Genomic DNA, 24536 nt, shown 5'->3' with positions numbered 1-24536 from the left:
ACTATAAATCAGCAAATACTTTTAACGTCTCATAATCGAAAATTAGCAAATACGAACAAACAATAACAGTAAACACCTATAAAAATAAACCTAATAATAACAGTAAATTGGTTCTCACTGTTTTCATGTTAAGAATAATATGTATTTAGTCTTGTTTCTAAACAGCAAATACTTCATAACTTTTATACACGTTTGTAATGGATGCATACAGTGCAAACACAACATATATATTAGATACGAAAATCATACCTGAAATTAATCATAAAGCAATTAGGATCACACAGCAGCAAGAGATGCAATGAATTGAAAGCTATCCGGAGAGTCAATAACCAAATCAAGTTCATAGATCTTTAAGAGAGTCCTTAACCCGATACTATATCGTACTATATTTCCACACATTTCCATCACAAGAAACGAATCCTCGTCATTATCCCCGATCACAATGCACCGAGCACGAGAACAAAACCACTTAGAAGACTTACTCCAGGTGTTGGGGAAAGGCGTCATGATCTCACTTAAATAAACAATGTACTTCATTGACCACCCGGAATCCCATTTAATCATCTCGTAAATATTCAGCTGTTGCGGATAATTTTGTGAACAAATAACAAGCAAACAACCGCGTGACTCAAACAACTTATGATCTCCATTCCCAAGATCCGGAAGTAGTTTTCGTGCTCTTGTTTTGATCGAATGCTCAGCAATATCTAACATAGAATGGCAGTTCGTGTTATAATTAGTATGTAGCCAATGAATGGCATCATTCCAATATAATCCATTCGTGAAACCTTTAAACACATGGTAATTTCGACGATGGCATAAAACACTCCACTCGCATGTTTTAGAAGAGTAAACTTGTATTTCAATTAATAGATGAGAACCATCATTATTTTCTATGACTCCAGCACACACTATTTTGTAATGAGATGATTTTGAAGGATCAAAAGCCATCCTGAAACCACCATAACCATACCTCAGTTCCTGATAAGGAGATTCTGGGATCGTTTTAAACCGGTTCATGGACGGATTGTATACGATGAACTTGTCAAGGCTTATTAAATGACAGAGGAGCAAACCATTGCATGACTGTAAGATCTCAACTTTACTTGAATTGAAACTGAAGGCAGTGGGTAACGGAACCGGGATTCGGGTATCCAAAGGCAAGAAATCATATTCGGAGACTTTGCGTCTCTGGAGAATGAGACCAGAAGCGGAGTCGAATCTGGGGTTTTGGCTTCGTCGCAAAGCAAAATCAGGGTTTGTGATGAGAGTGCACCAGCGTTTGGATACGGATTTGAACACATGAAGAGAGACAACGGGTAACCGGAGTAAGATTTCGGTTAAGAGGTCGTCGTTGGATTCGACTATTTGTGTGGATGGATCAAGTTCAGACGAAACTCCGGCAGTAGATTCCATGGGAAACTATTTGCACGACGGGTTTAATCTCTGGTTAAGTTTGACCTAATATAAGATACAAATATTTTTATTTTTTATTTTAACGGTTATTTGGATCACTGTCGGGCCAATGGCCTGTTAAACTTTGAGCGAGTGAATCAACAACACGAGATTTATATAACTCTCTACGACTTTTTTATTAAGAAAATGACAAACGAAAAAAACTTAATAATACATCAAATACCAATGGGTTATATAGATTTCCTTTGGCCTAGTCCTACTTGAAATCAAATACACAATTTGAAATCAAATACACTTAGGATTAAAGATTAGACTAATTATTATTATATTAAATATTCTCAAAGATTTTAGAAGCACTCAATTTGATTTGATGTTAGACACTTTTAACATTGCCCACCCAATCATCTTCATTTCTGTGTAACCCGGAGACCACCTCCAAAAGGGCGCTAATATGCAAATAGTGATCCAGATGGTTGTTAAATGTTTAATATTTTATAAAATACTTTTGTACTTATTAAACATCGTTCACTACTAGAAAACAAGTTATTTTCTCATAAACATTTTCTACAAATTTCCTACGATAAGTAGTTCCAACAGATTTCCAACAAAAAAATAAGCTCCAACTTTGCTACAATATTTTATAATAAACATGTTAAGTCAAAATAGTTTTTGTAGGAAAGTTATAGAAACTTTACAACCACATGTTTTTGTAGCAATTCTGTAAGAAAAGTTGTTGGAAAATGGTTGAAAACGATTTTCAAGCATGTGTTTTTCCAACAACTTTTTTGTTGGAAAACTGTTTGAAACTTGAGTTTTTCAACAAATTTCCTACAATTCGGTAGTAGAAAAACTTCTCTTTTTCTAGTAGTGATTTTATGAAGGTGAAGAGTGAACTATTATTTTCATTCACGTGGTTTGTCCAAATTTACAGCTTTAGTCCAATTATTTCAAATATACGATTTTCGTCAATGTGGTTTCATTTCACTTGCAATTAAACCCGTCCCGCTAACCCCGTTAAGTCTTGTCGTTAAACCTATCAACGTGCCCCTCACGTGAGGGGCAATTTGTCCTTTTTCTCCCCAATAAACCCCAACCTTAATTCGCAAGCCCCTTCACAAATGGGTAGGGGTGTTTTTCCATAACAAGTTTTTATATTACCCTTTCAAAATCAAGTATAACTAATCTGATTAGTGGCTTTTAATTGGTTTATGAGGAGCATATATATAATTTAGAAAGGTATAGATCGGGTAAATCTGCAGTCAGACCTTAACAGTTAACACATAAAGCATATGAGTAACAAAGTAAGCAACTCTCTTTGTAACTTATTGTGAATTATTATTAACTATGCTTAGCTTTGTATTGTATAGAAAAAAGTTACTTTACTCGAATCAGTTTTACTCACTCGTTTCGTATTTTGGGTTGACCTTTTGTTAATATTTTTCATTAAATTAGTAAGGTTGAGCCAAGTATGGGCTTAACAATTTTTTATTTGGGCCAATTGGACATGAGGCTGTGTATCTTGTTTGGTGTTGGTCTATCATTGTTAATTATAAAAAAGAGAATCAAACCATTTATCTTAAAAAGTCAAGATATAAACACTAGCTAGTCCTTTTGTTTTGTTGCTATCATCGTGTTAGTTGTCCATATATATATTGTGTTAGCTCAATGGATATATGTTACAGTTTAGGATTGGTTCGGACCTTTGCACCATCCAGGAAGATCTAAGATCATAGGTAGCTAATATATATATACGCTTTTCGAAATGTTTGAGAAAAAAACTTCCTTGTTATTACACTCGTGATCTTATATATCTTGTTACTCGTTCACATGTGTTACTACTTACTAGGAACATTTCAACAAATGAGGCCTGATTGATGTTATAAGAATATATGCTATTCTTATAGGAGATGAAGATGAAAGAACAAATTATTAAAAACAAAGAACATGCAGCAGTGAAGATTAATTCACCAATTTGATCCCCAATTAAGGTAAACAAGCCAAATAAACAAATAACGTTATGCCAGTTAAATAAGACGAGCCAAAACAAGAAAAAAAGATCACCATGTCAAGTCAAATGTGCGAGACTTCATCATCACTAGCAAAACTCCATACCGATACAATTTTATCTAGCGCTTGTGCCTTCGATATGTTTCGGACCTGAAATGCATGATCAGTTTGCTTAGCAGTATATAACAACGAGCACGGTGCAAAATACCATAAGTTATTGATAAACTATTAATAAAAGTATATAGAAATACAATAACTAATATATTCTCTCTAACTTGTTCACTAAAAATAACTGTCACATGGAATTAATATAAACTTGTAGCATGCATGTAACACCTGACATAGTGAAATAATACCTGATATGGTGATATTTAACCATAAACAGGATCACACAGCAGCAACAGATGCAATGAACTGAAAGCTATCCGAAGAGTCAATAGCTGAATCAAGTTCATAGATCTTTAAGAGAGTCTTTAACCCGACATTGTACCCTACTATCTGTCCACACATTTCCATCACAAGAAACGAATCCTCGTCTTTATGATCCCCTATCACAATGGACCGAACACGAGAATAAAACGTGTTGGGGAAGGGCATCAATAACTCATTTAAATTAACACGGTACTTCAACGACCACCCGGTATTCCATCCACTCATCTCGTAAATATGCAACTGTTGGAGAAATTTTTGTGAACAAACAAGAAGCAAACAACCACGAGACTCAAACATTTTTTTATCATTATACGTGTGACCGTTGTTTACAAGCGTTTGTGTTCGTGTTTTGATCGAACGCTCGGCAATGTCTAGCATATTATGCCAGTTCTTGTGGGATTGTTTTAAACCGCTTCATGGACGGATTGTAAACGATGAACTGATCGAGTTTGATATCATGGCAAAGGATCAAACCATTGCATGACTGCACGATCTCAACTTTATCCGAGTCTAGAGTAAATGTGTTGGGTAATGGAACCGGGATTCGGGTATCCAACAGCACAAAATCATATTCGGAGACATTCCGTCTCCGAATAAATAGACCGGAAGCGGGGTCGAGAGTAGGGTTTTGGGACCGGCGAAAAGTGAAAGTAGGGTTTGTGATAAGTGTACACTAGTGTTTGGATACGGATTTGAACACATGAAGAGAGACAACGGGTAACCGGATCAAGATTTCGGTCAATAGGTCGTCGTTCGATACGACTATTTGTGTGGATTCCATAATATTAACGACGGCGGGTTTCTCTTTGGCTAAGTTTGATTAACCTAATATATTAAGGGGAAGCATTACATTACATATATAATAAGTATATACAATTAGGGTTGTTCAATGTCCGCAGCTCGTTGCTCACTCGAAAATAGCTTGATAAAAGCTCAGCTCGAAAAAGCTCGATTCTAAATGAGCTCTACTCGGCTTGATTTTTAAACGAGCCGAGCTCGAGCTAGGGTCAGCTCGGCTCGTGGCTCGGTCTTGGCTCGACTCGTTATCTCGGCTCGTTGGCTCATTTAGATTAAACCCTAAATTTTAATATCTATATATAATAATATCATAACAAGAAATAAATAAATAAAAATTATACATAAATTATGTCACTCGATACCTAAAACCTTATAAAAGAATAATGAAAATAAAACAAATAAATTTATAAATTCTCTAGTTTATAAAATTTATATAATATGTATATTAAAATTATATTTTTTGTATTTTTATATATCAAAATTTGTAAAATATAAAATAACAAATAAAAATTAATAAAAAAATAAAGGAGTCCGGTTCAACGAACTCGAGCTCGGCTCGAGCTTTATACGAGCCGCGCTCGAGCTCGATTTTTCAGCTCGATAAAGAAAATGAGCCGAGCTCAAGCCAACTCGATTAAGTTCGAGCTCGAGCTCGAGCACACTCTGGCTCGACTTGACTCGACTCGGCTCGTTTACAGTCCTAAATCTATATCTATACTATATAATAAATAAAACTTACTAAGTGTCACATGTCATCACCACATTAAACCTTACAAAAATTTTCCCTCCTCTCTTTCATATTAAATACTTTTGACAATTATCTTTCTTATTAATAGCTTTGTATTTCATTTTTTTTTTACTTTTTAATGTTTCATAGTTTCATTTTCTCTTTTTAATAATTGTTTGCTATTAATAACTTGTATTTCATTTTTTTTACTTTTTAATCATTTATTTTCTCTTTTTAATAATTCTTTCCTGATTTAATCAATTTAATACCTACATAAATATGTTTTTTTTGTTTTATATAAATATAGTATACTATAGTATATTAGTTATTAATATTAGGCTATTATAAGTAACCAATTGTCACGTTGATATTGAATATTGATTTCAAAAATTAAGGTTTTAAATATATTATATTAATTAAGGTTTTATAAGAAATGATATTATTGAATGAAGAGGCAAGATTAATTTTAAAATTAAATTTCAATAAAGTTGAACTTATTAAATATTAGTTACTAAATTACAAGTCTTTTTCTCTCAAACCTTGAAAAGACAAATTCACTATTAATGTATTCTTAGTGTTTATGTTAACTTAAACGAGCATGTTTCTTTAACCAGTTAAAATATCAAACATGATTCAAGTTAAAACAGTTTAGGATAAAAATGAGTTTCGTTCCACGGGTTGGTTTAAAAAAGTAGCCATTTACAACTTCTTTTTAGTTAACTATCTAATTAACCCATCATTCATGTTAAGTTCATAATCCTAAAAATCCACAAAAATATAAACACTAGACTACATGTTTTGGTTTTTCAGATGAATAAAACAGCTTATCTTTGGAATACACATGTTAGACATTAGCACACTATTAATCAAATGATAATTTGACTTTGTATATTCTTCTATTATTGAAGATTTTAAAAATACATTTTCTTTAGTGAGCGATTTATACTTGCACCAAAAAATGAGGTCGCTCAAGAAACTAGCAAGTGTTCGCTATCCATTTTCTATCAGTCATAAAATGATACGTTACAAGAAAGTATTAGTTTCCTAATGTTTTAAATGACCTTAAAATCTAAGGTTGTCAAGTTATATGTTAGTCCTAAAAGTCGACGTTGAAGTAGTGTTGTTTAAAATATTAACTAGAAATTTGTTATATGCAATGAAACTAAACTGTATGTGAAAATACAATATGATAACCGTGTTATAGAAGCCAAAATTATATACGAAAGTAATATTGGAACTCACATTTTTATTCTTAGAAAAAATCATATACCTTTAGATAAAATAATTAATTTCAAAGTATGAAATTTTCACTTTATTTTTGTTTTGCATTAAAGATTAATAAAAGCTAAGGTAAATTATTATAGATAGTTGGTTTGTTTTTGAGACAGTTTATTTTAACTCAAGATAATTATGTGTTGCATTATTTAGGGTTATAAACAGAAACGATGTGAAACTACTAAGTTTTTATATAGAAAATAAAGTTACAAATAAAACTGCAAGTATTGTTTACAAAGAAATATTTAAAGATTTATGAATTTCTAACAACTTTATATTTCCATATTTTCATATTCTGTAATGTGTAATTTATTCTACCATATAATATATTATTAAATCTTTTGAACATATTTTTTGTATTTATATTGTTTTATTATTTAAATAAATTTATTATTATAACTCTTGTGCTACACGGGTAACTAACCTAGTAATACAATATATGATCTTATTTTCCAAATCATCTTTTAGCAACTAAATTTTCGGTCCAACAAGAATGTGAATTACGAAAGGTCCACAAACAGGCCCCAACACTAACGGATCCAAGTTTACTTTTACATTTAAGTGCTTATGAAATAATCAAAATGCCCTTAGATTTTAAACAGCCAAAATAATATGTTAAATGTTGGAACCAAAAAAAATATTTTTGAATCATCTGAGCATTTATTATATAGACAAATTCTATCGATGAAAAATGAACCTTTAGATCCTTATATGAATTTGAATAATCGGTTAGCGATGATTAACTAAAATCTAATTAGTGACAATTAGTTGGCTAATGAAAAGCATAGATGTATTTTAGAAAGGTATAGAGTATTTGAGTAAGTATCTCTCTTTAAAACTTATGTTACATAACAATTACAACATGAATCCTTTTCACTGTAAAATATTTTTATTAAACTAATAAGGTTGGGCCGGATATGGGCCTTTCTATAATGGTTGTAACATTATCCGGGCCAATTTCTAAAGCTCGTGTAATTTACACTGAGCTCGAGCTTAGCTCATTTCGATATTTATTTTTAAAGCTTGAGCTCGACTAGTATATATTGATCAGTTATTTTTTATAACATTATATATATTAATTAATTAGTATTATCATTGTTATTATTAAATAAAAATAAAAAATTTAACGACAGACGCTTTTAGGCTCGCAAGCCAGTTTGAGCTCGATAAGCGAAGCTCAAGCTTATGCTCGTTTATTAAACATGATTACTTTTATGCTCGAACTCGGGATCATCTAAGCATGGCTCGATTGAGAATTTTAACGAGCCATTCTCAAATAACTCGTGTGCAGTTCAAACTTATTTGCATCATAGCCCCATTGTGCAATTTTATTTATTTATTTATTTATTTTAACAGCCAATAGGCAAATTCTAGTTCAATCCAATATGGTATTATTTCTTAGTTGAACATATATTTGAAAATTTTACCTTTTAAACCTTTTGTGAAAGATTAGAATGATGATGACACCATGTGAATCTTTAGTATAATCTTAAATTAACAGCAAAGTATTCGTCTATCATTGTATATATGTTAACTAAGAAAAAGAGTGTCAATCGTGTCGGGTTGGTAGATTGATGGGTTAATAGGTTTCGGTTGACGGGTTGGTGTGTTGAGATTCTTCAACTCTAACCCAGCCCGTATATATTTATGTCGTGTAGAGTCGACCCATTTAAACTTGTGTTGTGTTTCAGGTCAACCTATTCTACGTTCATTTACGAATGCGAGTAATACCTAGTGGCGCTTAATAATAACCTAGACAATCAATTAATATAAAACATTTTAAAAATTTTGTGATAGATCCAGTTGTTTTTGTGTATTTATCTCTTATTCCAAATTAACAAACTTAAGTTCATATAATGTGCTTAGTATAAGAACAAATGAATGGAAATAATAAGAAAATATACAATTAGGATAATAAAATAAAAAATATTGGAAGTGAAGAGTGGATACAAATATTTTAAAAAGTAATTAGTTTAATTTTTAAAAGTTAATAGATATATGAAAATAAAAAAATCTAATTATTTAATTTTAAAATTTAAACTTCTTATCTCTAAATTTAAAATATTAACTTCTTTAAAATTTTTAAATGGGTTAACATGTCAACCCACTTTTTAACGGGACAGGTTCGGGTTGACCCATTTTTTAGACGGGGCAGGTTCGGGTTGACCTATTTAAGAAAACGGGTCGTGTCAGCCGACCCACGACCTATATTTTTTCGTGTCAGGTTTCGAGCTGTGTCGAAAATTGATTGCCCTAGATCAAATCAATTCTCTTAAAAGGTCAAGAAATAAACACTAGTCATTTGTTTTGTTTCCTTCATCATGTTAGTTGTACATATATTGCATTAGCTAAATGGACTAACAGTTGTTACGATTTAGAAATTCTAATCGGACATTTACACCATACGAGGAAGATCTAAGGTCATACGTTAGCTAACATATATACCTTTCAAAGTGTTTCGAAATCTCCAACTCACATATTATTACACTCATAATCTTTAGTCGTTACTCTTTTAAATCATGTGTGTTACTACTTGCTAGGAACATTTCAACAAATGAAGCCCAATAGATGTTACAACTTATAAGAATATTTGTTTGGAGCTTATATAAGTTTATAACAGAAATGAAGATGAAAGAACATTTTAGTAAATACAAAGGTCAACAATGAAAATGAAGAAACACAAAATTAAGTATTTCCCACGAGAGGTTTGAATCCTTCTTGGCGCAGATGAATGTTTCCTACAAAACAAAACACCGTGAGCTTGTTACAAGGTATTAGGGGGGGGGGATTCTCTTGTAACCACCCTCTGACGTGAGAATCAGTATATGATTATGAATAAAAGTATATAGAGAGGGCTGAGAGTATTGGATTCTGGATCCTTTACCATTTGGAGATACTTTAGTTTTTATAGTCGTTGGGGGGGAGAGAGTGTGTGTGTATGACCAAACTGCCTTGTCAGGCTCCCCACCAATCATATTCCCTGCACGTGTTGTAACACCCCGACCAAAGGCGGATTATACATCGGGGCGCCACATATTGTTTCATTACTCGTGACACTATTGGGTGTCAATATTTAATAAATACATTCATTCGCGCACGCGCAAAGTAAACAAGATAACATAAATCATCATAAATCAATATATTATAAATCATAATATTCGAACAGTAATAACTTGTCTTGATACATTTTAATCTAGGTCCAAAATAAAGAAAACTTCCTACGTGTCCTCGAACTCCAAAACAGCTACTGCAAACCTGAACATGTGTTAAAATAAACGTCAAACACTTGCGTGTTGGTGAGAAATCAAGTTTAATACAATACATAGATAACAATAAATCTGCGCGCAACATGTGTATGTCTGGTTTTCAACAGGGGTGTAATCTGATCGGGACCAACTCTAAGATTCATAGACTGCCAGTGCTCACAATTGAGCTCACAAACAAGAAAGACTGTGCAAGTGTAAACAAAAGAGAAAATCATAAACGATAGTTCTCCCGTGTTCATCTAATGGTACCATGAGAACTGCGGAATAGACCGACAAGACGGTTAATGATCCACACATACAAATAAACAGCCAAGTCTACGTCCTCAACACATGGGATACTGCGCGACTAAAGTTCATAAACAAGTTTAAGACTCCGAGTTTGTATGAACACATAAACATCCCAAAAACATTAAAAATAAAAAGGGATTAGGTACGAGATTACTCACTTGATAAACGATGCGGTGTAAGATAAAGCAAGAACCAACTTTAAACAAGCACAAGTTAACCTATAAACAAGATTATTGTTTTAATGATTTGTTTTAAGTCTTGATTATAAGTTAGCATAATTAATAAGTAAATTATTATATATAATGTATATATTACCGGAAAAGCAGGGCAGAACAGGGAGGAAGACGGAGGCAGAGAGGGAGGTGGCAGAGAGAGCAAGGAGGAGGTTAAATTAAGTGTTTGTGTGTGATGTGTTAGGAAAATAACATTATTATTTATAGAGAAACCCTAGGGAACACAATCCCTAGAAAAGGGGAAAAGATTTCCAAAAAGTAAAAGATTCCAAAAGCAAAAGATATGGCAGCTGCAGGGGACAAGAGAAAGCTGACAGGGAACAGTAAACAGGCATGGGCGGGTCAGATAAAGGTACTGGTCAAGCATGGAAAAAGCAGATCTCCAAAGATAATGTCAGTCACTTTTTCTGCCAACCAATGGGGTTGGTGCGCATGCTGCGCCGAAAGTAACTTTTCAGACATAAAGCAGATTAGGTCAACAGCACAAAAGATAAGATATCACAAAAGCAAACGGCTAGATTAAAACAGAAGAAGAGATACAAGTCTAGCGCAAGAAAGCTGCGCGCGAGAAGGCTAAGGCGCGCCGCGGGAAGAATCACATTTCTTAGCGCGCCGCGGGAAGAATCACATTCCTTAGCGCGCCGCGGGAGGAACTATAATTCCTAGCGCGCCGTGGGAAGAACTATAATTCTTCGCGCGCTGCGAGAAGAACTACAAATCCTTAGCGCGTCGCGGGAAGAACTACCGTTCTTAGCGCGCTGCGAGAAGAATTACAATTCTTAGCGCGCTGCGAGAAGAGTTCGTCTCGCGTATCGCTGGAACAGATGGTCTTCACGCAGGCTTCCTTGTAAGGAGTCTGGCGCGTGGAGCTGCGCAGACAACCTTAGGCGGGAAGGAACAAAGGACAAGCAAAGAGTTGGAAGAAAAGAGGGAAACAAGGCGTAAGGGCGGGACGGCGACAAGAGGGAAAAGAAGGCGGAAAGAGAGAAGAAGAGGGACGGGACGGCGGAAAGAAAGAGAGAGAGAGGCGGGAAGGAAAACATATTATTATTAAAAGTAAAATATAAGTATAAATAAATATTAAATCATAAAAGAAAGAGATCGGATCGGAAAACGGGTACCTGGGTCGGGTCGGATCGGGGCAGATGTCACAGTCTCCCCTACTTTAAGAAATTTCGTCCCGAAATTTATCTCGAAGTAGGTTGCGCAGAGAACAGGTGCGGGTACTTGATCTTCATTTGATCTTCCCTTTCCCATGTAAACTCGGCTCCGCGCTTGGACTCCCAACGAACTTTCACGATAGGGATGCGACTGTGCTTGGTTTGCTTAACCTCGCGATCCATAATCTCAACAGGCTTCTCAACGAAATGCATAGTTTCATCAACTTGAACTTCATCAAGTGGAATGTGAAGGTTCTTGTCAGCTAAACACTTCTTGAGATTGGATACATGGAACGTTGGATGCACATTACTAAGCGCGGGCGGCAGGTCAAGTCTGTAGGCAACTTTTCCTACGCGCGCGAGAATCTTAAATGGTCCAACATATCGAGGAGCAAGCTTACCTTTCTTCCCAAAGCGGACAACACCTTTCCAAGGCGACACTTTGAGGAGAACAAGATCACCAACTTGAAATTCGAGAGGCTTTCGCCTGCGATCTGCGTAACTCTTCTGTCGGCTTCTGGCAGTCAGCAGATGATCACGGATCTTGGCGATTTTATCGGTTGTCTCTTGAACAAGTTCGGGTCCTGTGATTTGAGCTTCTCCCACTTCGCTCCAACAAATCGGGGAGCGGCACTTACGACCGTAAAGTGCTTCAAATGGGGCCATACCAATACTGGAAAGATAGCTGTTATTATAAGAGAACTCGATCAAAGGCAGGTGCGAATCCCAATTACCTCCAAAATCAAGAACACTAGATCGGAGCATATCCTCAAGAGTTTGAATAGTTCGCTCAGACTGACCGTCAGTCTGAGGATGATATGCCGTACTCATGTCCAAGCGAGTTCCTAGCGCAGATTGGAGAGATTTCCAAAAGCGGGATATAAAACGGCCATCGCGATCGGATATGATGCTCAAAGGAGTGCCATGGCGGCAGACAATTTCCTTGACATAAAGCTGCGCGAGTTGCTCAACACGGTAGTTTTCACGAATGGGCAGAAAGTGAGCAGACTTAGTCAAACGATCCACTATTACCCAAATGCTATCATGTTTGCTTGCTGTCAAAGGTAACTTGGTAATGAAGTCCATCGCTATACATTCCCATTTCCATGTAGGAATTTCTGGTTGTTCGAGCAAACCAGATGGGCGTTGATGTTCAGCTTTCACCTTAGAACAAGTCAGGCATTTAGCTAGGAACACAGCAATATCCTTCTTCATACCGGGCCACCAATAAGTAATGCGCAAATCCTTGTACATCTTATCAGCGCCAGGATGAATAGAATACCGAGATTTGTGCGCTTCACTCAGGATATCAGCGCGAAGATTCTCATCAAAGGGAATCCAGATGCGATTAAGATAACAGAGAATTCCACTTAGATTAGGAACAAAGTGCGCTTCCGCGCCACACGCTAACTCGGCGCGAAGATTACCATTACTGATGGATGCGCGCTGCGCGTCACGAATGCGCGATTCAAGGTTGCTTTGGATCGGCGCGAAGTGATGCTGGGTGCGCGGCAAGATACAGTTAAGCTGGCAGGGTTTTCGGCTGAGCGCATCGGCTACCACATTAGCCTTACCAGGATGATACCGGATCTCACAATCGTAATCGCTGATGAGCTCGTTCCATCGGCGTTGCCTCATGTTAAGTTCCTTCTGATCAAAGATATGCTGAAGGCTTTTATGGTCAGTGTAAAGGATACACTTAGTACCATAAAGGTAGTGTCTCCAGATCTTCATGGCGAAAACAACTGCGCCTAGTTCGAGGTCGTGAGTTGTATAATTCTTTTCATGAACCTTAAGTTGCCTTGATGCGTAAGCGATAACCTTGCCTCGTTGCATAAGAACACAACCGAGACCTTGGTTGGAGGCATCGCAGTACACGACAAAATCATCATTACCCTCAGGTAGCGCAAGAACAGGAGCTTCACACAACAAACGCTTGAGCGTTAGAAAGGCTTCTTCTTGCTTCGAGCCCCAAATATACGGTTTACCTTTGTGCGTTAGAGCTGTTAAAGGCAAAGCGATCTTTGAGAAGTTCGAAATGAATCGCCGGTAGTAACCAGCTAAGCCCAGAAAGGAACGGATCTCAGAAGGAGTAGATGGCGTCAACCAGTTCTTGATTGCTTCAATCTTGGATGGGTCGACATGAATACCCATCTTGTTTACAACATGACCAAGAAACTGTACTTCATCAGACCAGAATTCACACTTGGAAAGCTTGGCAAAGAGCTGCTCGGCTCTAAGCTTTTGCAATACCAATCGGAGATGTTGCTCATGCTCGGCCTTGGTCTTAGAATAAATCAGAACGTCATCGATAAACACAATCACGAATTTATCCAAGAAAGGCCTACACACCCGATTCATTAGATCCATGAAAACGGCGGGTGCGTTGGTTAAACCGAAGGACATGACCAAGAATTCAAAATGGCCATAACGAGTTCGAAAAGCAGTCTTCGGAACATCTTCATCGCGAATGCGCAACTGGTGATAGCCAGAGCGGAGATCAATCTTCGAGAAACAAGAGGCACCTTGGAGTTGATCAAAGAGGTCGTCAATACGCGGTAAGGGATACCGGTTTTTAATGGTGAGTTTGTTCAACTCGCGGTAATCAATACACATGCGAAACGATCCATCTTTCTTTTTAACGAACAACACCGGAGCACCCCAGGGCGAAGAGCTAGGGCGAATGAATCCTTTAGCAGTCAACTCTTGAAGTTGGCTTGCCAATTCTTGCATCTCAGCGGGCGCAAGACGGTAAGGAGATTTAGCTACGGGGGAAGCACCAGGGACAAGATCAATACGGAACTCGACTTCACGAGCGGGAGGGATACCAGGAAGATCATCAGGAAAAACTTCAGGAAAATCACGCACAACAGGGATATCGCGAAGCTTCTTCTTTTCATCAGCAGGTTTAACCACATGGGCTAAAAATGCAATACATCTTTTCCGCATGAGCCTTCGGGCTTCGGCGCAAGACATAAGTTTAAGACCGCGGGAGGGTTTCTCGCCGTAGATATGAAGATCACCATTTTCTCGAGGTATGCGAATCATCTTCTTGGCGCAAATAACTTCGGCGCGATTATGCGTAAGCCAGTCCATACCAATGATAACATCAAAGCTTCCAAGAGGCATGGGGATAAGGTCGATCAGAAAATCGTTTTTGTTAAGGTTAAGCGTGCAATCTTTAATCACGGAGTTAATTAAAACAGTTTCACCATTAGCCAATTCAACTGAAAAATCTTCTTTTAAGTTATCGCGCGGTCGCGCAAGCTTCTGCTCAAAGGCGCGAGAGATAAAACTTCGATCGGCGCCAGTATCAAAAAGTACAGAAGCATAAAATCCGTTAAGTAAAAATGTACCATTAACTACGTCATTATTCGCTTGCGCTTGGTGCGCGGTTATGTTAAAAGCTCGTCCGCGCGTCACTTGGTTCGAAATCTGGTTCACCGGATTCGCTTGTGACATCTGCCCCGATCCGACCCGACCCAGGTACCCGTTTCTCTGATCCGATCTCTTTCTTTTATGATTTAATATTTATTTATACTTATATTTTACTTTTAATAATAATATATATATTTTCCTTCCCGCCTCTTTCTCTCTCTTTCTTTCCGCCGTCCCGTCATTCTTCTTCTCTCTTTCCGCCTTCTTTTCCCTCTTGTCGCCGTCCCGCCCTTACGCCTGGTTTCCCTCTTTTTCTTCTAACTCTTTGCTTGTCCTTTGTTCCTTTCCGCCTAAGGTTGTCTGCGCAGCTCCACGCGCCAGACTCCTTACAAGGAAGCCTGCGTGAAGACCACCTGTTACTGCGATACGCGAGACGAACTGTCCCCGCAGCGCGCTAAGGATTTTAGTTCTTCCCGCGGCGCGCTATGGATACCGTTCTTCCCGCGACGCGCTAAGGAATATAGTTCTTCTCGCGACGCGCTTAGAATTGAAGTTCTTCCCGCGGCGCGCTTAGAAATGTAGTTCTTCCCGCGACGCGTTAAGGTTGGTTATGTCTGCCTTCGCGCTCGCGCGCTCTTGACCTTCTGTGGCTGCCTTCGCGCTCAAGCTTTCTCGCGCTGTCTTGAGTCTTTTCTTCTGTTTAATCTAGCCGTTTGCTTTTGTGATGTCTTATCTTTTGAGCTGTTGACCTAATCTGCTTTATGTCTGAAAAGTTACTTTCGGCGCAGCATGCGCACCAACCCCATTGGTTGGCAGAAAAAGTGACTGACGTTATCTTTGGAGATCTGCTTTTTCCATGCTTGACCAGTACCTTTATTTGACCCGCCCATGCCTGTTTACTGTTCCCTGTCAGCTTTCTCTTGTCCCCTGCAGCTGCCATATCTTTTGCTTTTGGAATCTTTTACTTTTTGGAGATCTTTTCCCCTTTTCTAGGGATTGTGTTCCCTAGGGTTTCTCTATAAATAATAATGTTATTTTCCTAACACATCACACACAAACACTTAATTTAACCTCCTCCTTGCTCTCTCTGCCGCCTCCCTCTCTGCCTCCGTCTTCCTCCCTGTTCTGCCCTGCTTTTCCGGTAATATATACATTATATATAATAATTTACTTATTAATTATGCTAACTTATAATCAAGACTTAAAACAAATCATTAAAACAATAATCTTGTTTATAGGTTAACTTGTGCTTGTTTAAAGTTGGTTCTTGCTTTATCTTACACCGCATCGTTTATCAAGTGAGTAATCTCGTACCTAATCCCTTTTTATTTTTAATGTTTTTGGGATGTTCATGTGTTCATACAAACTCGGAGTCTTAAACTTGTTTATGAACTTTAGTCGCGCAGTATCCCATGTGTTGAGGACGTAGACTTGGCTGTTTATTTGTATGTGTGGATCATTAACCGTCTTGTCGGTCTATTCCGCAGTTCTCATGGTACCATTAGATGAACACGGGAGAACTATCGTTTATGATTTTCTCTTTTGTTTACACTTGCACAGTCTTTCTTGTTTGTGAGCTCAATTGTGAGCACTGGCAGTCTATGAATCTTAGAGTTGGTCCCGATCAGATTACACCCCTGTTGAAAACCAGACATACACATGTTGCGCGCAGATTTATTGTTATCTATGTATTGTATTAAACTTGATTTCTCACCAACACGCAAGTGTTTGACGTTTATTTTAACACATGTTCAGGTTTGCAGTAGCTGTTTTGGAGCTTGAGGACACGTAGGAAGTTTTCTTTATTTTGGACCTAGATTAAAATGTATCAAGACAAGTTATGGCTGTTCGAATATTATGATTTATAATATATTGATTTATGATGATTTATGTCTACTTTGCGCGTGCGCGAATGAATGTATTTATTAAATATTGACACCCAATAGTGTCACGAGTAATGAAACAATATGTGGCGCCCCGATGTATAATCCGCCTTTGGTCGGGGTGTTACAGATTGGTATCAGAGCTCGTTGACTTTAGGATAGGTGGTTAGACGTAACGGCCTAGAATACCTAAGAGTCCCTTCTCGCGCATGAGAGAAATCTCATGTTTGCACGCTTATTGTTAATTACTCGTTATTTATGAATATGCTCGCGCCTGCGCAGTATATGATTTTATGTTTTATTCCGCGATATTTCGATTTTTGTTGAATTTCGATTTTTATTGATTTTACTTACATATTCGTTTGTTGGATTTGAAAATCCGAAAAGTCATGGTGATACATGAATAGTTGATTTTCAATTTCCATTTACGATTATGTTCTGAGGTTGGAGACTTGAAAAGTCATGGTGATACATGAATTGTCAACCTCCAATACTCATTTTCTTGTATATTTTATATTGAAGATTGAAAAGTCATGGTGATACATGAATCGTCAATCTCCAATACTCGTTTGCTCGTATATTTTAAATTGGGAATTCGGAAAGTCATGGTGATACATGAATTGTCGATTCTTGATTCGAATTTGTTACCTTTATTAAGTCTGCATTTAGGGTCATTTATTTTACTTTAACTTTTGACAGTAACTGACTCCGTGAAACCAAGCTTTATCAGGTTATACTTTGCGCTAAAACCAAGATATTAACTAAAATTAAAATTTTTATAGAATGCCTGCGCTATCTCGTCGCCATCTCAAGAAGAAAGAAGCCGCGCGCAGACGTTCGCTGCAACGTTCCCAGGAAATGGCCACCGCAATAGCCCAAGCTTTGAGCCAAAACAATACCAACACCTCTGGTTACAACATTAAATCCTTCAACGCAGGTAACCCTCCAAAGTTCACAGGTCTTGAAGGAGCCACCGTGATGCTCCAGTGGCTTGAGAAAATAGAAAACACTTTCCTCCACACCCAATGCCCCTCAGACAGACGAACCCTGTATGCTTCCAGTGTCCTGGAATCTAGAGCGCTTACATGGTGGAATGGAGTAGCTCATGCGCGTGGCGCAGAAGCTGCTTCCAGCATGCTCTGGGAGGAATTTAAGGAAATTCTGACGCGAGAATTCTGCCCTCCCAACGAAGTTAAGCGCTTGGAGGAAGAATCCTGGAACTTGAAGCAATACAGCGGTGAAGCGCGCGAGTACGCGACGCGTTTCCATGAACTAAGCCTGCTTGTCCCTCACCTTGTTACCCCTTCCCGCCGAGCCATAGAGAAATTCCTTGGGGGTCTCCCCATGGAAATTCAAGATTCTGTATGGGCCAGGAACCCACTAACCCTCTCTGACGCTATCGAATTGGCCGTTGTGCTCAGCGACAACCATGTCAGAGCAGGAACCCTGTTCCTGCGGGGATCTGAGAAGACCAAACTCACCAAGACTGTCCCTGAACCAACATAAACCAAACCTGAACCCTCACACCATAACAACCTGAAACGTAAGCGCAGACAAGCTTACGCGCTTACCAGCCCACCCATTGTCCAGCAACCCTACCTACCTCCAGTATACGCCCCTAACCCACTGTCAACCTACCCAACTCCCCCTATAGTCCACAACTATGCCTTAACCAATCCAGCACTCCCTGCCCCGCCAACTAAGAAACCTTACACAGGAAACCACCCCTTTTGCCCAACCTGTAGACTCCACCACCCACCTCAAGTCCCATGTCGACTTTGTAACCGATGTGGCCGCGCTGGTCACCTTACAGAAAACTGTAGAGTCCTTCCCGCCAATCCAATTGCGCCAACACCACCAGTCTACCCACAGAACCCACAACCAACCTACCAAAACCCACGACCCAGATCGTGCTTTAACTGCGGTGATCCCAGTCATTTCCGGAACGCGTGCCCGAGGCTACAAGTTCAGATTACGCAAGCGAATCTGGTGAACCAGATTTCGAACCAAGTGACGCGCGGACGAGCTTTTAACATAACCGCGCACCAAGCGCAAGCGAATAATGACGTAGTTAATGGTACATTTTTACTTAACGGATTTTATGATTCTGTACTTTTTGATACTGGCGCCGATCGAAGTTTTATCTCTCGCGCCTTTGAGCAGAAGCTTGCGCGACCGCGCGATAACTTAAAAGAAGATTTTTCAGTTGAATTGGCTAATGGTGAAACTGTTTTAATTAACTCCGTGATTAAAGATTGCACGCTTAACCTTAACAAAAACGATTTTCTGATTGACCTCATCCCCATGCCTCTTGGAAGCTTTGATGTTATCATTGGTATGGACTGGCTTACGCATAATCGCGCCGAAGTTATTTGCGCCAAGAAGATGATTCGCATACCTCGAGAAAATGGTGATCTTCATATCTACGGCGAGAAACCCTCCCGCGGTCTTAAACTTATGTCTTGCGCCGAAGACCGAAGGCTCATGCGGAAAAGTTGTATTGCATTCTTAGCCCATGTGGTTAAACCTGCTGAAGAAAAGAAGAAGCTTCGCGATATCCCTGTTGTGCGTGATTTTCCTGAAGTTTTTCCTGATGATCTTCCTGGTATCCCTCCCGCTCGTGAAGTCGAGTTTCGTATTGATCTTGTCCCTGGTGCTTCCCCCGTAGCTAAATCTCCTTACCGTCTTGCGCCCGCTGAGATGCAAGAATTGGCAAGCCAACTTCAAGATTTGACTGCTAAAGGATTCATTCGCCCTAGCTCTTCGCCCTGGGGTGCTCCGGTGTTGTTCGTTAAAAAGAAAGATGGATCGTTTCGCATGTGTATTGATTACCGCGAGTTGAACAAACTCACCATTAAAAACCGGTATCCCTTACCGCGTATTGACGACCTCTTTGATCAACTCCAAGGTGCCTCTTGTTTCTCGAAGATTGATCTCCGCTCTGGCTATCACCAGTTGCGCATTCGCGATGAAGATGTTCCCAAGACTGCTTTTCGTACTCGCTATGGCCATTTTGAATTCTTGGTCATGTCCTTCGGTTTAACCAACGCACCCGCCGTTTTCATGGATCTAATGAATCGGGTGTGTAGGCCTTTCTTGGATAAATTCGTGATTGTGTTTATCGATGACGTTCTGATTTATTCTAAGACCAATGCCGAGCATGAGCAACATCTCCGATTGGTATTGCAAAAGCTTAGAGCCGAGCAGCTCTATGCTAAGCTTTCCAAGTGTGAATTTTGGTCTGATGAAGTACAGTTTCTTGGTCATGTTGTAAACAAGATGGGTATTCATGTCGACCCATCCAAGATTGAAGCAATCAAGAACTGGTTGACGCCATCTACTCCTTCTGAGATCCGTTCCTTTCTGGGCTTAGCTGGTTACTACCGGCGATTCATTTCGAACTTCTCAAAGATCGCTTTGCCTTTAACAGCTCTAACGCACAAAGGTAAACCGTATATTTGGGGCTCGAAGCAAGAAGAAGCCTTTCTAACGCTCAAGCGTTTGTTGTGTGAAGCTCCTGTCCTTGCGTTACCTGAGGGTAATGAAGATTTTGTCGTGTATTGCGATGCATCCAACCAAGGTCTCGGTTGTGTTCTTATGCAACGAGGCAAGGTTATCGCTTACGCATCAAGGCAACTTAAGGTTCATGAAAAGAATTATACAACTCACGACCTCGAACTAGGCGCAGTTGTTTTCGCCTTGAAGATCTGGAGACACTACCTTTATGGTACTAAGTGTATCCTCTACACTGACCATAAAAGCCTTCAGCATATTTTTGATCAGAAGGAACTCAACATGAGGCAACGCCGATGGAACGAGCTCATCAGCGATTACGATTGTGAGATCCGGTATCATCCTGGTAAGGCTAATGTGGTAGCCGATGCGCTCAGCCGAAAACCCTGCCAGCTTAACTGTATCTTGCCGCGCACCCAGCATCACTTCGCGCCGATCCAAAGCAACCTTGAATCGCGCATTCGTGACGCGCAGCGCGCATCCATCAGTAATGGTAATCTTCGCACCGAGTTAGCGTGTGGCGCGGAAGCGCACTTTGTTCCTAATCTAAGTGGAATTCTCTGTTATCTTAATCGCATCTGGATTCCCTTTGATGAGAATCTTCGCGCTGATATCCTGAGTGAAGCGCACAAATCTCGGTATTCTATTCATCCTGGCGCTGATAAGATGTACAAGGATTTGCGCATTACTTATTGGTGGCCCGGTATGAAGAAGGATATTGCTGTGTTCGTAGCTAAATGCCTGACTTGTTCTAAGGTAAAAGCTGAACACCAACGCCCATCTGGTTTGCTCGAACAACCAGAAATTCCTACATGGAAATGGGAATGTATAGCGATGGACTTCATTACCAAGTTACCTTTGACAGCAAGCAAACATGATAGCATTTGGGTAATAGTGGATCGTTTGACTAAGTCTGCTCACTTTCTGCCCATTCGTGAAAACTACCGTGTTGAGCATCTCGCGCAGCTTTATGTCAAGGAAATTGTCTGCCGCCATGGCACTCCTTTGAGCATCATATCCGATCGCGATGGCCGTTTTATATCTCGCTTTTGGAAATCTCTCCAATCTGCGCTAGGAACTCGCTTGGACATGAGTACGGCATATCATCCTCAGACTGACGGACAGTCTGAGCGAACTATTCAAACTCTTGAGGATATGCTCCGATCTTGTGTTCTTGATTTTGGAGGTAATTGGGATTCGCACCTGCCTCTGATTGAGTTCTCTTATAATAACAGCTATCATTCCAGTATCGGTATGGCCCCATTTGAAGCACTTTACGGTCGTAAGTGCCGCTCTCCGATTTGTTGGAGCGAAGTGGGTGAAACTCAAATCACAGGACCCGAACTTGTTCAAGAGACAACCGATAAAATCGCCAAGATCCGTGATCATCTGCTGACTGCCAGAAGCCGACAGAAGAGTTACGCAGATCGCAGGCGAAAGCCTCTCGAATTTCAAGTTGGTGATCTTGTTCTCCTCAAAGTGTCGCCCTGGAAGGGTGTTGTTCGCTTTGGGAAGAAAGGTAAGCTTGCTCCTCGATATGTTGGACCATTTAAGATTCTCGCGCGCGTAGGAAAAGTTGCCTACAGACTTGACCTGCCGCCCGCGCTTAGTAATGTGCATCCAACGTTCCATGTATCCAATCTCAAGAAGTGTTTAGCTGACAAGAACCTTCACATTCCACTTGATGAAGTTCAAGTTGATGAAACTATGCATTTCGTTGAGAAGCCTGTTGAGATTATGGATCGCGAGGTTAAGCAAACCAAGCGCAGTCGCATCCCTATCGTGAAAGTTCGTTGGGAGTCCAAGCGCGGAGCCGAGTTTACATGGGAAAGGAAAGATCAAATGAAGATCAAGTACCCGCACCTGTTCTCTGCGCAACCTACTTCGAGATAAATTTCGGGATGAAATTTCTTAAAGTAGGGGAGACTGTGACATCTGCCCCGTCCGACCCGACCCAGGTACCCGTTTCTCTGATCCGATCTCTTTCTTTTATGATTTAATATTTATTTATACTTATATTTTACTTTTAATAATAATATATATATTTTCCTTCCCGCCTCTTTCTCTCTCTTTCTTTCCGCCGTCCCGTCATTCTTCTTCTCTCTTTCCGCCTTCTTTTCCCTCTTGTCGCCGTCCCGCCCTTACGCCTGGTTTCCCTCTTTTTCTTCTAACTCTTTGCTTGTCCTTTGTTCCTTTCCGCCTAAGGATGTCTGCGCAGCTCCACGCGCCAGACTCCTTACAAGGAAGCCTGCGTGAAGACCACCTGTTACTGCGATACGCGAGACGAACTGTCCCCGCAGCGCGCTAAGGATTTTAGTTCTTCCCGCGGCGCGCTATGGATACCGTTCTTCCCGCGACGCGCTAAGGAATATAGTTCTTCTCGCGACGCGCTTAGAATTGAAGTTCTTCCCGCGGCGCGCTTAGAAATGTAGTTCTTCCCGCGACGCGTTAAGGTTGGTTATGTCTGCCTTCGCGCTCGCGCGCTCTTGACCTTCTGTGGCTGCCTTCGCGCTCAAGCTTTCTCGCGCTGTCTTGAGTCTTTTCTTCTGTTTAATCTAGCCGTTTGCTTTTGTGATGTCTTATCTTTTGAGCTGTTGACCTAATCTGCTTTATGTCTGAAAAGTTACTTTCGGCGCAGCATGCGCACCAACCCCATTGGTTGGCAGAAAAAGTGACTGACGTTATCTTTGGAGATCTGCTTTTTCCATGCTTGACCAGTACCTTTATTTGACCCGCCCATGCCTGTTTACTGTTCCCTGTCAGCTTTCTCTTGTCCCCTGCAGCTGCCATATCTTTTGCTTTTGGAATCTTTTACTTTTTGGAGATCTTTTCCCCTTTTCTAGGGATTGTGTTCCCTAGGGTTTCTCTATAAATAATAATGTTATTTTCCTAACACATCACACACAAACACTTAATTTAACCTCCTCCTTGCTCTCTCTGCCGCCTCCCTCTCTGCCTCCGTCTTACTCCCTGTTCTGCCCTGCTTTTCCGGTAATATATACATTATATATAATAATTTACTTATTAATTATGCTAACTTATAATCAAGACTTAAAACAAATCATTAAAACAATAATCTTGTTTATAGGTTAACTTGTGCTTGTTTAAAGTTGGTTCTTGCTTTATCTTACACCGCATCGTTTATCAAGTGAGTAATCTCGTACCTAATCCCTTTTTATTTTTAATGTTTTTGGGATGTTCATGTGTTCATACAAACTCGGAGTCTTAAACTTGTTTATGAACTTTAGTCGCGCAGTATCCCATGTGTTGAGGACGTAGACTTGGTTGTTTATTTGTATGTGTGGATCATTAACCGTCTTGTCGGTCTATTCCGCAGTTCTCATGGTACCATTAGATGAACACGGGAGAACTATCGTTTATGATTTTCTCTTTTGTTTACACTTGCACAGTCTTTCTTGTTTGTGAGCTCAATTGTGAGCACTGGCAGTCTATGAATCTTAGAGTTGGTCCCGATCAGATTACACCCCTGTTGAAAACCAGACATACACATGTTGCGCGCAGATTTATTGTTATCTATGTATTGTATTAAACTTGATTTCTCACCAACACGCAAGTGTTTGACGTTTATTTTAACACATGTTCAGGTTTGCAGTAGCTGTTTTGGAGCTGAGGACACGTAGGAAGTTTTCTTTATTTTGGACCTAGATTAAAATGTATCAAGACAAGTTATGGCTGTTCGAATATTATGATTTATAATATATTGATTTATGATGATTTATGACTACTTTGCGCGTGCGCGAATGAATGTATTTATTAAATATTGACACCCAATAGTGTCACGAGTAATGAAACAATATGTGGCGCCCCGATGTATAATCCGCCTTTGGTCGGGGTGTTACATCGCTTGCGTAATCTGAACTTGTAGCCTCGGGCACGCGTTCCGGAAATGACTGGGATCACCGCAGTTAAAGCACGATCTGGGTCGTGGGTTTTGGTAGGTTGGTTGTGGGTTCTGTGGGTAGACTGGTGGTGTTGGCGCAATTGGATTGGCGGGAAGGACTCTACAGTTTTCTGTAAGGTGACCAGCGCGGCCACATCGGTTACAAAGTCGACATGGGACTTGAGGTGGGTGGTGGAGTCTACAGGTTGGGCAAAATGGGTGGTTTCCTGTGTAAGGTTTCTTAGTTGGCGGGGCAGGG

The 24536-nt window shown here is 39.7% G+C and overlaps 1 protein-coding gene across 1 annotated transcript; it reads right to left on the bottom strand.

Annotated features, from left to right (window-relative positions):
- Positions 1–254: 254 nt before the first annotated feature.
- LOC143604769 (F-box protein At5g07610-like) lies at positions 255–1424 on the bottom strand. Its single transcript, XM_077081155.1, has one exon. It carries the CDS (start codon positions 1414–1416, stop codon positions 277–279), a length of 1140 nt encoding a protein of 379 aa, XP_076937270.1. The 5' UTR covers positions 1417–1424; the 3' UTR covers positions 255–276.
- Between the last annotated feature and the right edge of the window lie 23112 nt (positions 1425–24536).

The sequence above is a fragment of the Bidens hawaiensis genome, unplaced genomic scaffold (assembly GCF_021521415.1).
Source record: "Bidens hawaiensis isolate Kalapana, Puna unplaced genomic scaffold, B.hawaiensis_p1.1 tig00066544_1, whole genome shotgun sequence".
NCBI lineage: Eukaryota > Viridiplantae > Streptophyta > Magnoliopsida > Asterales > Asteraceae > Bidens > Bidens hawaiensis.
The sequence above is the reverse complement of the archived record's forward strand: the minus strand, read 5'-3'. Positions and strand labels throughout refer to the sequence as shown.

What these genes read in the sequence shown, in the direction of transcription:
- LOC143604769 (XM_077081155.1), bottom strand. Translation starts at nt 1,416, where the DNA reads ATGGAATCTACTGCCGGAGTTTCGTCTGAACTTGATCCATCCACACAA.